This window comes from Brassica oleracea, chromosome C7 (assembly GCF_000695525.1).
Source record: "Brassica oleracea var. oleracea cultivar TO1000 chromosome C7, BOL, whole genome shotgun sequence".
NCBI classification, from domain to species: Eukaryota; Viridiplantae; Streptophyta; class Magnoliopsida; order Brassicales; family Brassicaceae; genus Brassica; species Brassica oleracea.
Genome location: NC_027754.1, coordinates 36,018,927 through 36,030,585, shown reverse-complemented (window position 1 = coordinate 36,030,585; position 11,659 = coordinate 36,018,927). Strand labels below are relative to the sequence as shown.

The following is an 11,659-nucleotide window of genomic DNA, read 5'->3' as shown; positions in this document are numbered from 1 at the left end:
TAAATCATCCTAATTATTTGATATTTTACCCTAAATAACCGATATTTTATCCAAATTATCCGAACTACCCGAACTATCCGAACCCGAACCGGATCCAAATGAGAACCGAACTTTTTCCGGATATTTTTCGGTTCCTACATTTACTATCCGAACCGAACCGAACCCGAAACTATCCGAACCGAACCGAACCGAAAATATGTCAAGTACTAAATAGATCCTCTAGCCCCTATCCGAACTACCCAAAACCCGAAATACCCGAACCGAACCGAACCGATATCCGAAATGCCCAGGGCTACCGTAAATCATTCATTTTTTCACTATTTCGGTTTAAGTACATTTAATTCTGGAGCTTTTTTATGTATAACTGACAAAGTACATGTATTTTGGTTACATAGATAATTAAATTAATTTTTAAACATTTTTAAATAGCACCAAACCGGAATGTTACAGGATAAACACAATGTCATGGTAAAAAATTTTAACTTCTGAATCTTCTATTAAATTAAGTAATTATTACTTACGTATTATTTTATTTTATTTATTTTATTAATAACTCGCACACGTACTTTACGTGTTTACCAAACTTCAATACGGATGGTGAATTAGTGATACAGTCCACTCATACAGTAACGATGAAGTCAACCACTATATTACATGGTTTTTATCTATTGAAAAATTAAATAAATCGGGCTTTGTGTGGATCTGAAAGATATCCTGCATCTGCAAAACCAACCATTTGACCATTTGAATCTTTAGGGTAAAATAAGCCTAAATCAATAGTCCCTTGTAGGTAACGAAAGACATGTTTAATTCCATTCCAATGTCTTCGTGTTGGAGATGAGCTAAATCTTGCTAGAAGATTAACAGTGAATGATATATCAGGCCGTGTACAATTTGCAAGGTACATCAACGCTCCAATTGCACTTAGATATGGTACTTCCGGACCAAGTATCTCTTCTTTTTCCTCAGGTGGTCGAAATGGATCACTTTCAATGTTAAGTGATCTAACGACCATTGGGGTGCTAAGAGGAGTTGATTTATCCATGTTAAATCGTTTCAACACTCTTTTAGTGTATGTGGATTGATGCACAAATATACCATTTTGTGAATGTTCTATTTGTAGGCCAAGACAGTACTGTGTTTGTCCTAGATCTTTCATCTCAAATTCTCCTTTGAGATAGTCTGATGCCTTTTGTATTTTCTTTTGAGTTCCGATAATGTTAAGATCATCAACATATACCGCGATTATCACAAATCCGGATGTTGTTTTCTTGATGAAAACACATGGGCATATAGGATCATTCACATATCCTTCTTTTGTTAAATGTTCACTGAGACGATTGTACCACATACGTCCAGATTGTTTTAACCCATATAATGATCTTTGCAATTTTATTGCACATAACTCTTTAGGTTTGGAACTTAATGCTTCTGGCATTTTAAATCCATCAGGGATTTTCATGTAGATATCAGTATCTAATGATCCGTATAGATAAGCTGTAACAACATCCATGAGACGCATCTCAAGATTTTTATCAGCGGCTAGACTCATCAGGAATCTAAATGTGATCGCATCCATTACAGGAGAATATGTTTCCTCATAATCAATACCAGGTCTTTGAGAAAATCCTTGGGCTACAAGGCGAGCTTTATACCTTGTAATCTCATTTTTCTCATTTCGTTTTCGAACGAAAATCCATCTGTACCCAACTGGTCTCACATCTTCAGGTGTGAGTACAATAGATCCAAACACTTTTCGTTTGTTAAGCGAATCAAGTTCGATTTGTATTGCTTCTTTCCATTTATTCCAATTTTGTTTCTTTTGACATTCATATATGGATTTCGGTTCTGGATCATCGGTATCTTCATTTACCTCATTTGACATAAGATATGAGAAAACATCACCAATGTCATCATTTTCATTCCTTTTCCATATCTTTTTATTATGGATGTAATTAATAGAAATCTCATGATTATCTTTCGATTCATGATGCTCTGATTCATCAGAGTCCTTATCATTTATTTCTTCCAAAATATTTTCTGCTATTTTGGGTGCATCATATATTTCAGCTTTCTTTTGTTTCCTAGGATTCTTATCCTTAGAACCAGCAGGTCTACCACGCTTCAGGCGTGTTTTTGGTTCTCGTGTGTCATCCTCCTTTTCTTGTTCATTTGGCATTTTGATACGAGCAGGAGCATTTGCAGCTGGTATATGAGATTTAGTTACCGTCTTGGTATCTGCAAATGCATCAGGTAGCTGGTTAGTTATACTCTGTAAATGCATAATTCGTCGAACTTCTAGTTTTGACTCTTTAGTAGGAGGATCAAGATATAACAATGATGGTACACTCCATTTTATATCACTTCCAATATTTTTGTTTTCTCCCCCTAGAACTGGGAATACATTTTCGTCAAAATGACAATCAGCAAAACGTGCTGTAAAGACGTCACCAGTCTGTGGTTCTAGGTATCTTATAATTGATGGGGAATCACAACCAACATATATTCCCAACCTTCTTTGTGGTCCCATCTTTGTTCGTTGTGGTGGTGCTACAGGCACATATACCGCACAACCAAAGATTCTAAAGTGGGAAATGTTTGGTTCTCGACCAAACGCTAACTGTAGTGGGGAATACTTATGGTATGCACTCGGTCTGATCCGAATGAGTGCTTCTGCATGCAAAATGGCATGTCCCCATACAGAGGTTGGAAGTTTTGATCTCATGATCAATGGTCTTGCAATCAATTGCAGACGCTTAATTAAAGATTCAGCCAAACCATTTTGCGTATGAACATGAGCAACCGAATGTTCAACTTCAATTCCCATTACCATACAATAGTCATTGAATGCTTGGGATGTGAATTCACCAGCGTTGTCTAGTCTAACTCTTTTAATAGTATAATCAGGAAACTGTGCTCGCAGTTTGATTATTTGAGTTAGAAATCTCGCAAATGCCACATTTCGAGATGATAATAGACAAACGTGTGACCATCTACTGGATGCGTCAATTAATACCATAAAATAGTGGAATGGTCCACAAGGTGGGTGTATAGGTCCACATATATCGCCTTGAATTCTTTCAAGGAACTTTGGTGATTCTTTATCGATTTTGGTTGGCGATGGCCTTACGATCAATTTTCCTAGAGAACATGCAACACATGTCATTTTATTCCCTTGAGAAATCTCCTGGATTTTCAGTGGATGACCATGTGAACTTTCTATGATTTTACGCATCATTGTAGTGCCTGGATGGCCAAGGCGATCATGCCATAATGTGAACTCTTCTGGGTTCCGTTTTACTACAAGATTTGATTCGATCTCATCGATATAAGTATGATGTAACCCCGAAGGAAGCTCTGGAAACTTTTCCAATATGTGTTTTCTGCCACATTTCTCAGAAGTTACATACATGTATTTCTTTCCATCCTCAGTTGCAGACTGAGTATCATATCCGTGAAGATATATGTCTTTAAAACTCAACAAATTCCTTTTAGAACTTGGAGAATATAGAGCATTATTTATGGAAAATTTTGTTCCATTCGGTAAAGTAAAGTTTGCTTTACCAGTTCCTTCAATCACGTCTGCAGGACCTGATATTGTATTGACGACAATTTTTGTCGGTTTTATATCAGAGAAATATCTCTTTTGTCTCAGAATAGTGTGCGTTGTTCCACTATCTGGTATGCATATTTCACGAATCCGTTTCTTGGATTTTGCTTCATTAGTATTCTGATCCATTTCTGAAATTGTCATAAATATTAATAAAAGAAAAACATAAAATTCATTCATATAAGGAAACATACTACAAGAAAATGTGATTATTGTGACCAATTTTTGTGTCAAAATAGTTGGTCACAATATTATGACGAATTGTTGACAAATTTGTGACGAAATTATTATGTTACAAAATGGTTACTATTTTGTCATAATATTGTGACATAATAAAAAGTAACAAAATAATGTCACAATTGATGACAAATTAGTGACGAAAAATTTCGTCGTTCAAATTGCTAGTATTTTTGCGACCAGAATTTGTCACTAATTTATACTATATTTTGTGATTAAAATTACGATAGTAACTGTTATAAAAGTGAAGCAGCTTCATCACATTTTCTGACTATTTTGGTTACAAAGTTAAAAAACGTATTTTTTTTTTACTTTTATCAAACACGTGATTTTTAATCACACAAATATCGTATAGTGGACAGTTATTGGATCATTCCAAAAGATTTTCCCTCACTTTCAAAAAGCCATTATTTATATCTGTAAACATGAGATTCTCTAAAATAATCATCAAATAATAAAATTAGTAAAGTCATTATATCTATTGCATAGTTTCTATCGTGAGGATAAACTAAACTAATAATTTGGGCTTCTTTAACGTTAAATATTTTATGACCTATAAGGAATTCTATTTATCCTGATGGTAACAAAAAAATGTTTACTTCAAAACATAAATATGAAAAACACGTGAGTTTATAAAATACAACTAATTTGTAATTTTGTGATTAAATAGTATTTAAAAAAAATCCAATAATATAGACTAAATATTTAGGTCACAAACAAATCTTCTTTGTTTTCATCGTTTTCCACACCTCTGCAAAATTTTCCATCACATCTCGAATGGTTTTGTGAATTCTAAATAACACAATGAGTTCTAGTGGCGATATTTTTTCTTCGAGAAGTTGGATGTATAAGCGAATCAATCAAACGTCTAATGAAGTTTCTGAAGAATTTTGTCAAGGTTTAGAGAATTTTATGAAGTTTGCGATGAATCAGCCACTGTTTTTGGAGACTGGGAAGCTTTTTTTGTCCATGTATTAAATGTGAGAATGGAAAACTATGCAAAGAAACAACAGTCTCTGGACATCTATATAACAGGGGGTTTATGCTTAATTATTGGGTTTGGATTTCTCATGGGGAAGACTACAATATTTTGGGCAACAATAGTTTCGTGCCTGAAGAAACTTTGAGAGATGATTATCATTCAGAAGAAGAAAATCCTTATATGGAGATGATTTCAGATGTTCAGAACATGGAAGAAGAACCTAATCCCGAAGCAAAAAGATTTTATGATCTTTTGGAGGCTTCAAAGCATCCAATATATGATGGATGTAAGAAAGGCTTTTCACAACTCTCTTTGGCAGCACGGTTGATGAATTTGAAGACAGATTATAATCTGCCTCAAAGCTGTATGGACTCAGTTTCACAAATATTGAAAGAATATTTGCCAGAAGATAATATCTCTTTGGATTCTTACTATGAAACGAAGAAGCTTATGCGTTCTCTGGGTTTGCCATACCACAAGATTGACGTATGTCAAGATAATTGCATGCTTTTTTGGAAAGACGCTGAAAATGAAGAAACTTGTCGATTCTGCAAAAAAGATAGATTTCGTCCAACTAAAAGGCTTGGAAGAAAAAGAGTTGCGTATCGCCAAATGTTTTATCTACCGATATCTGATAGGTTTAAAAGATTGTATCAGTCAAAAAGTACAGCAGTACACATGAGATGGCATGCCGAGCACTTGACCAGGGACAAAGAAATGTCTCACCCATCAGACGGAGAAGCATGGAAACACTTTCAAGAGGTATACCCTGATTTTGCGAAAGAGTCCAGAAATATTTATCTTGGGTTATGTACAGATGGTTTCAATCCATTTGGTATGTCAGGACATAATTATTCATTATGGCATGTTATAATGACACCGTATAATCTGCCACCAGAGATGTGTATGAAACAAGAATATATGTTCTTGACAGTTTTAGTCCCTGGTCCTAATCATCCTAAGAGAAGTCTTGATATTTTTCTTCAGCCACTGATAGATGAGTTGAAAGATTTGTGGTCTAACGGCGTTCAAGCATTTGATATTTCTACCAAGCAGAACTTTTTATTGCAAGCTGTATTAATGTGGACGATAAGCGATTTTCCTGCTTATGGTATGCTTTCGGGATGGACCACTCATGGTCGGTTAGCTTGTCCTTACTGTATGGATGAGACAAATGCATTTCAGCTGAAGAATGGTAGAAAAACAAGTTGGTTTGATTGTCATCGGTGTTTTCTTCCATTAGATCATAGTTATCGGCGAAACAAGAAAAATTTTATAAGAGGAAGGGATGTGACTGATTGTCCACCTCGTTTGCTATCAGGTGAAGAGCTGTGGCAGAGTGTCAACGGTTTGCCCAAAACAGTTGACTGTGAAGGGAATCATAGACGGTTGCAAGGATATGGTGATACTCACAACTGGCACAAGCAGAGCATTTTTTGGGAGTTGCCTTACTGGAAATCTCATAAACTTCTTCACAACCTTGATGTAATGCACATCGAAAAAAACTTTTGGGATAATATCATCAATACGTTACTTAATGTGCAAGGAAAGACGAAAGATGATATCAAATCGCGACTTGATTTGAAAGAGTATTGTAACCGGAAAGAGTTGCATTTAACATCTGATGGAAAGGCTCCAGTCCCAATTTTCAGATTACAAGCTGATGAGAAAAAGACTTTTCTTCAATGGCTGAAAGAAGATGTTAAATTTTCAGATGGATATGCGTCAAGTATATCTGGTTGTGTTGATCTATCTGGGGGAAAGTTAACCGGAATGAAAAGTCATGACTGCCATGTTTTAATGCAACGGTTACTTCCAATTGCATTTGCTGAGTTGTTGGATAAATCTGTACATGAAGCTTTATCTAGTAAGTATATTATTAATTTATTATTCTATAGTTAAACTAATGTTTTGTGATTAAGAACACGCAGCTTTGTTTTCTAAGTAGAATTCAGATTCCTTTTAATGTGAGAGTATTAATGTGCTTGATCTCCATGTTATACTAGAACTACGTTACACGTTTAAGTTTTTATTGCTTTTGATGTTTTAAATCCTATGCTATAACTTCTAGAATACAATCATTATTTATTTTTTACAGGCGTGAGTTCATTTTTTCGGGATATTTCTGCAAGAACTTTACATAAAGATGGTGTTGCGATGTTGCATCGGAATATTTCTATGGTCCTCTGCAATCTTGAGAAGATATTTCCTCCATCATTTTTTAATGTTATGGAGCATTTGCCAATTCATCTGCCACATGAAGCTCAACTTGGAGGACCTGTGCAATTTAGATGGATGTATCCTTTCGAGCGATACATGTACCACCTCAAGAAGAAGATCAAAAATAAGGCTAAGGTAGAGGGCTCAATCGTGGAACAATATGTGAATGAAGAAATTTCAACATTTTGTTCTCATTACTTTGAGTCGCACATAAAAACAAAGAGTCGAACAGAAGATCGACACTATGATGGAGGTGATGATCAATATACACACCAACTTGGTGATGTTCCAGATATGTTTTACCAACACGGGAGAAGCAGCGGTAAAGCGAAAGATATATGGCTTCAAACAAAAGACTTTCATCATGCACATACATATGTGTTGCTAAATTGCGAACAGTTAAGACCATTTGAAAGGTATGTAAGATCTAAATTTACTTTATATTTTAACAAGAGCAATTTCTTAAAACTTTGGTGTTTCTAAAAGAGATTCATATATAGGTTGTTTGATGAGAGAATGATTGCTGATCATCCGGATATAAGTGATAACAATCTTATCAAGCTTAAAGAAAAAGATTTTGCAAACTGGTTACTAAAACATGTAAGAAATAAGTAGTTTTTTTTACAATAACTAATTCATGCTAAAATTTTATTTTATACTAAAAATGTTTGTATTTGATGGTGAAAATAGGTGGAGGACAATTGTGCGGATAAATCGTACCCAAATTGGTTGCAGTCACTCGCACATGGTCCAATGGTAAAAGTAACTTCATGGCCAATTTATTTTTCAAGAGGTTACATATTTCACACACATGATTATGGGAAAGAAAGAAAAACTGCCAATTATGGAGTTTGTGTGAAGGGTACAGTATCTTCTGGATTGAGCGACGAGCCTGATTTTTATGGAATAATAAGAGATATTATAGAACTACATTATCATGGACCAGTTGAGCTGAAAGTTGTGGTTTTCTTTTGTGACTGGTATGATTCAACCAGTGGAAGAGGTATAAGGAGAAACAAGTCAGGCATCATCGATGTTAATGTTACAAAGCGCTATGGAAAATATGATCCTTTTATTTTGGCTTCACAAGCAGATCAAGTGTGTTATGTTCCATATCCGCGGGTAACTCGGAAAAGAGAACAACAATGGGAAGCAGCAATAGTGATACAACCAAGAGGAAAAGTTTTGGTTGATGGAAACTTAGATTTTACTGCAATGCAGTCTGAAAATGATTCTCCAATTATAAATGTTGATTCCGTGGAAGTCGAGACGTTAACAAATCTGCATGGTCAAGTAGAAGACCTAGATGATGTGAATGTTAACGATGAATCTGGTTCAGATGATGAAGATGGGAATTCAGATATTGAAGTGACAGACGAAGACTCTGAGTAAACTGGTCGTCGTTTGTGTTTTATTTTGATTTAACGTTTGCATTTATTTTGATTTAAACTTCTTTTATTTAACTTTGAAATTTTAGGTAACGTTTCATTCCGTTCAATTCTTGAAATCAATTAATTAACTTGTGCTTCAAGGAAATCAGCCCCATGTTCATTACGAGTGATGCTTATATATGTTGCCGTTGAGCCATCTTGCACTTAGTTAAGAGTATCGGATAATGACTTATTCAGCTTCTGCACTTAGTTGGGTCAATTTTGTTTTACCTGAAAAGAAGAAATCATACGACTAAAGATAGTCGGAGCAAGGTGTTCTAAAAGAGATCGAGAATTTAAAGTTCTTCAAGTGGCTTAGAGTTGGAGATGATGTCTCATCATTGGTCCCTGGAGATAAGTTCTTGTGGTTTTAATGAAAATACCAAGAAGCTGTGATTTAAGTTAATGGCTGCTAATGAGAGAAGTTGGAGTTTACATGTGTGTGTGCTTGAAGTCGGTCACGAGGATTCGAGGTTAATAATAATTCATATGAATCATTTAATATTGTTTGTGGTGTTTTTCTGCAGTTATATTTAATTACTTCTTGGCCATATTATCTATTTGAAAAATTATTGTATCTATTCTTTTAAGCCTTTAGAAGTACACGTATAAGTGTAGATGCACATGTGTGTCTGTAGAGACCCAATAAGCAAAAGAGCTTAAGAAAAGTATTATTATTGAAGTTGAACGATTGAATTATCCCTCGCAGATTATTTTGTTTGGCATCAAATTTATTTATCGTTTGTGCCTTCAAAAGATCAAGACGGTTATATTCTTCGGTCCTACATGACTTCCCAATTTGAAATATTTTCTTTATAAAAAATTATCATTGTAAATAAGTGATATTTTTGTTAAAATAAACACACGTCTTATAATTAGCTAGTGGGTATCTCTAATTTTTTTCAATAGACCGCCTTAAATTTTGTTAAGTGGAGCCATAAACTTTTTATTATACCGCTTAAGTGCTGCCAAAAATTTCACGAACCTATTAAAACCCCAAAATACACCATTACCTAAGGCATTTGATAACCTCTGCCTCTAGAAACTCTAAGGAAGAGATTATCTTTCTAGATTTTCTCTTTTATTTGTTGCTCTCTTTGCCATCTTCCTGTTAAGAAGGTAATTTCTACTTGATTCTAGATTTTGAGAAGTTAGGTTTAATTAATTTTTATTTGACTTTTTGGATTCTAGTAGAATTAACGAGTAAACGTAGATTGATAGTTTCTGGTTTTCATTTGTTTATAATGAGTCATTTATATTCATGATTACATTATACCTTATTTGATTGATTGGTTTTCTAGATGGCTTCGCAAACAATAGGTGGGCGCTCGTACGGAAGTTCACTAAATTACCGTTCTGTTGGTTCACAAGATCCCATTTCCCCTGCTCGCTCACCTACACATGTTGCAAATTCTCAACCAAGTGTGCATATGGAAGACTCGTATGTAGTTCGTACATCTTTACCCATGCTCCATCATTCTCGAACGAATGGATCTAAATGGTACTGATTTTTTTTCCAATTACCAACTGAGTTGTCTCAGATTTATAATTTATTACTAATTTTATCTCAATGGAACAGGTTTAAACACAACACCGAAGTGTCAACTGCAATCAGAAAGATCATTCAAGGTTGTTTTAAAGGACCATGGTACTCTTGGAAAAAAGTGCCACCTTATTATAAGCGAACATGGTTTTCGATGTTTAAGGTATGTTTTCTAACTAATGCTATAATGGTTTTATACTTAACTAATCATCTTTGCTATAATATATTTTCAGAAAAAGTTCAATTGGGATGCTTCGATCAACTATTCAGTTGAAAAGGAGTTTAAGAAACTTGCTGCCTATCGCCTCAAAGGAATGGTAAGTATTGCAAAGAAAGGAGGAGTAAAACCTGACTGGATTTTGTCTGACTATTGGACCACTATGCAAGCTTATTGGGCAACACCAAAAGCTAAGAAAACGAGTGCGAGTGCACGTGCTTCTCGTTTGTCTGATCGCAATGGTTTAGGTCCGCATCGACATAGAGCGGGTTCATGTTCATATGCCAAAGTTCAGGATGTGCTGGTAATGTTTATTTTTCCATTCTTAGTTTCTGATAATTTTGTATTATTTATTTTCTATCTATTCTTAATTGTTTGTAGGAAGCAAACAACGAAGACTTCTCTTTTATTGCTATGATGAAGAAAACACATCAAAGACCCGATGGAACTTACGTTGATGAGCGAGCTCGATTGGTTGCCGAAACCTATGAGAAGCATGTAGAAGAACGCTTGGGACAGCTCGAATCTTCTGGTATAGAGAATGTAACTCTTGAGAATCTTGACCAATGTGAGAAAAATGAGATTTATGTCAAGGTAATATTCTAAATTATACTGCCATCATTTTTAAATAATGTTTTGTCATGTTTTACTATACATGAATATTTACAGTTAGTTACGTTATTGATCATTTCTCTTATTTGTGTCTAACAAGAACGAGTACATCACGGACTTATGATTGTAAAATGGGGTAGTATTAATATGTTTCTTAAGTGTCAAACTAGTTAATGTTGTTGTGACTTGTTTGTTTCTCTACAAACTACACCTTGATTTTTTGACGTGTCTAGTGGCATATACTATTTATTTTTGTAGTTAAATTTTTGCAATGCTTTTGTTTTTGTTCTCATGTTTTGTCATTTGTATCAGGCTGCTGGAATGTCTAAACAGGGACGTGTCTTTGGACTTGGAGCATTACACAGTAAGTTGGTACCATCCTTTGATGCATCATCGAATGCACCAGAAGCTTCTGAAGAAGTGGAAGTAATAACACAAAGATTGCAAGAGGTGGAAGCAGAGCTAAAACAGAGTCGCGAAGAAAATCTGCAGTTTCAGAAAAGACTTGAGAACATGGAGAAACTTGTTCAGTCTATCACAAATCTGAATGTCTAGACCTGGATTCACCACCAAAAAGCTCCCCACTTTCCATGAAGTTTATGTTCATCTCGTGTTTTAGTTTGTTTATTATGTATTTTGTTGTCTATTTTCGTGTAAATATCTTTGTGAACCTAACTTTGTTCTATGACTTGGATGTTAACTTTTATTAAGTATTTTAATGGTAGTTCACGTTTTTTTAGTGTTTCATATTATATATAATATTTATATATTTGAAAATAATGTCGTAATAACAGTATATTAATTTTGC

At 34.7% G+C, this 11,659-nt stretch overlaps 2 protein-coding genes across 2 annotated transcripts; both read left to right on the top strand.

Annotated features, from left to right (window-relative positions):
• The first annotated feature begins 5,702 nt into the window (after nucleotides 1-5,702).
• On the top strand, nucleotides 5,703-8,441 carry LOC106303189. The gene is made up of 6 exons (XM_013739524.1): nucleotides 5,703-6,036; nucleotides 6,151-6,696; nucleotides 6,928-7,465; nucleotides 7,550-7,649; nucleotides 7,740-7,805; nucleotides 7,911-8,441. The coding sequence occupies exons 1-6, from the start codon at nucleotides 5,703-5,705 to the stop codon at nucleotides 8,439-8,441; spliced, it is 2,115 nt and encodes a 704-aa protein (XP_013594978.1).
• Nucleotides 8,442-9,393: 952 nt separating this feature from the next.
• Nucleotides 9,394-11,456, top strand: LOC106305259. Its single transcript, XM_013741636.1, has 6 exons — nucleotides 9,394-9,598; nucleotides 9,781-9,980; nucleotides 10,059-10,185; nucleotides 10,256-10,543; nucleotides 10,621-10,833; nucleotides 11,164-11,456. Exons 2-6 carry the CDS (start codon nucleotides 9,781-9,783, stop codon nucleotides 11,404-11,406), a joined length of 1,071 nt encoding a protein of 356 aa, XP_013597090.1. The 5' UTR covers nucleotides 9,394-9,598; the 3' UTR covers nucleotides 11,407-11,456.
• Nucleotides 11,457-11,659: the final 203 nt, after the last annotated feature.

What these genes read in the sequence shown, in the direction of transcription:
- LOC106303189 (XM_013739524.1), top strand. Translation starts at nt 5,703, where the DNA reads ATGACACCGTATAATCTGCCACCAGAGATGTGTATGAAACAAGAATAT. An exon ending in GAAGAATGGTAGAAAAACAA is followed by an intron (nt 6,037 to 6,150) that starts GTTGGTTTGATT and finishes GTTTGCTATCAG; the next exon opens with GTGAAGAGCTGTGGCAGAGT. An exon ending in TGTACATGAAGCTTTATCTA is followed by an intron (nt 6,697 to 6,927) that starts GTAAGTATATTA and finishes TATTTTTTACAG; the next exon opens with GCGTGAGTTCATTTTTTCGG.
- LOC106305259 (XM_013741636.1), top strand. Translation starts at nt 9,781, where the DNA reads ATGGCTTCGCAAACAATAGGTGGGCGCTCGTACGGAAGTTCACTAAAT. An exon ending in CATGGTTTTCGATGTTTAAG is followed by an intron (nt 10,186 to 10,255) that starts GTATGTTTTCTA and finishes ATATATTTTCAG; the next exon opens with AAAAAGTTCAATTGGGATGC. An exon ending in CCAAAGTTCAGGATGTGCTG is followed by an intron (nt 10,544 to 10,620) that starts GTAATGTTTATT and finishes AATTGTTTGTAG; the next exon opens with GAAGCAAACAACGAAGACTT.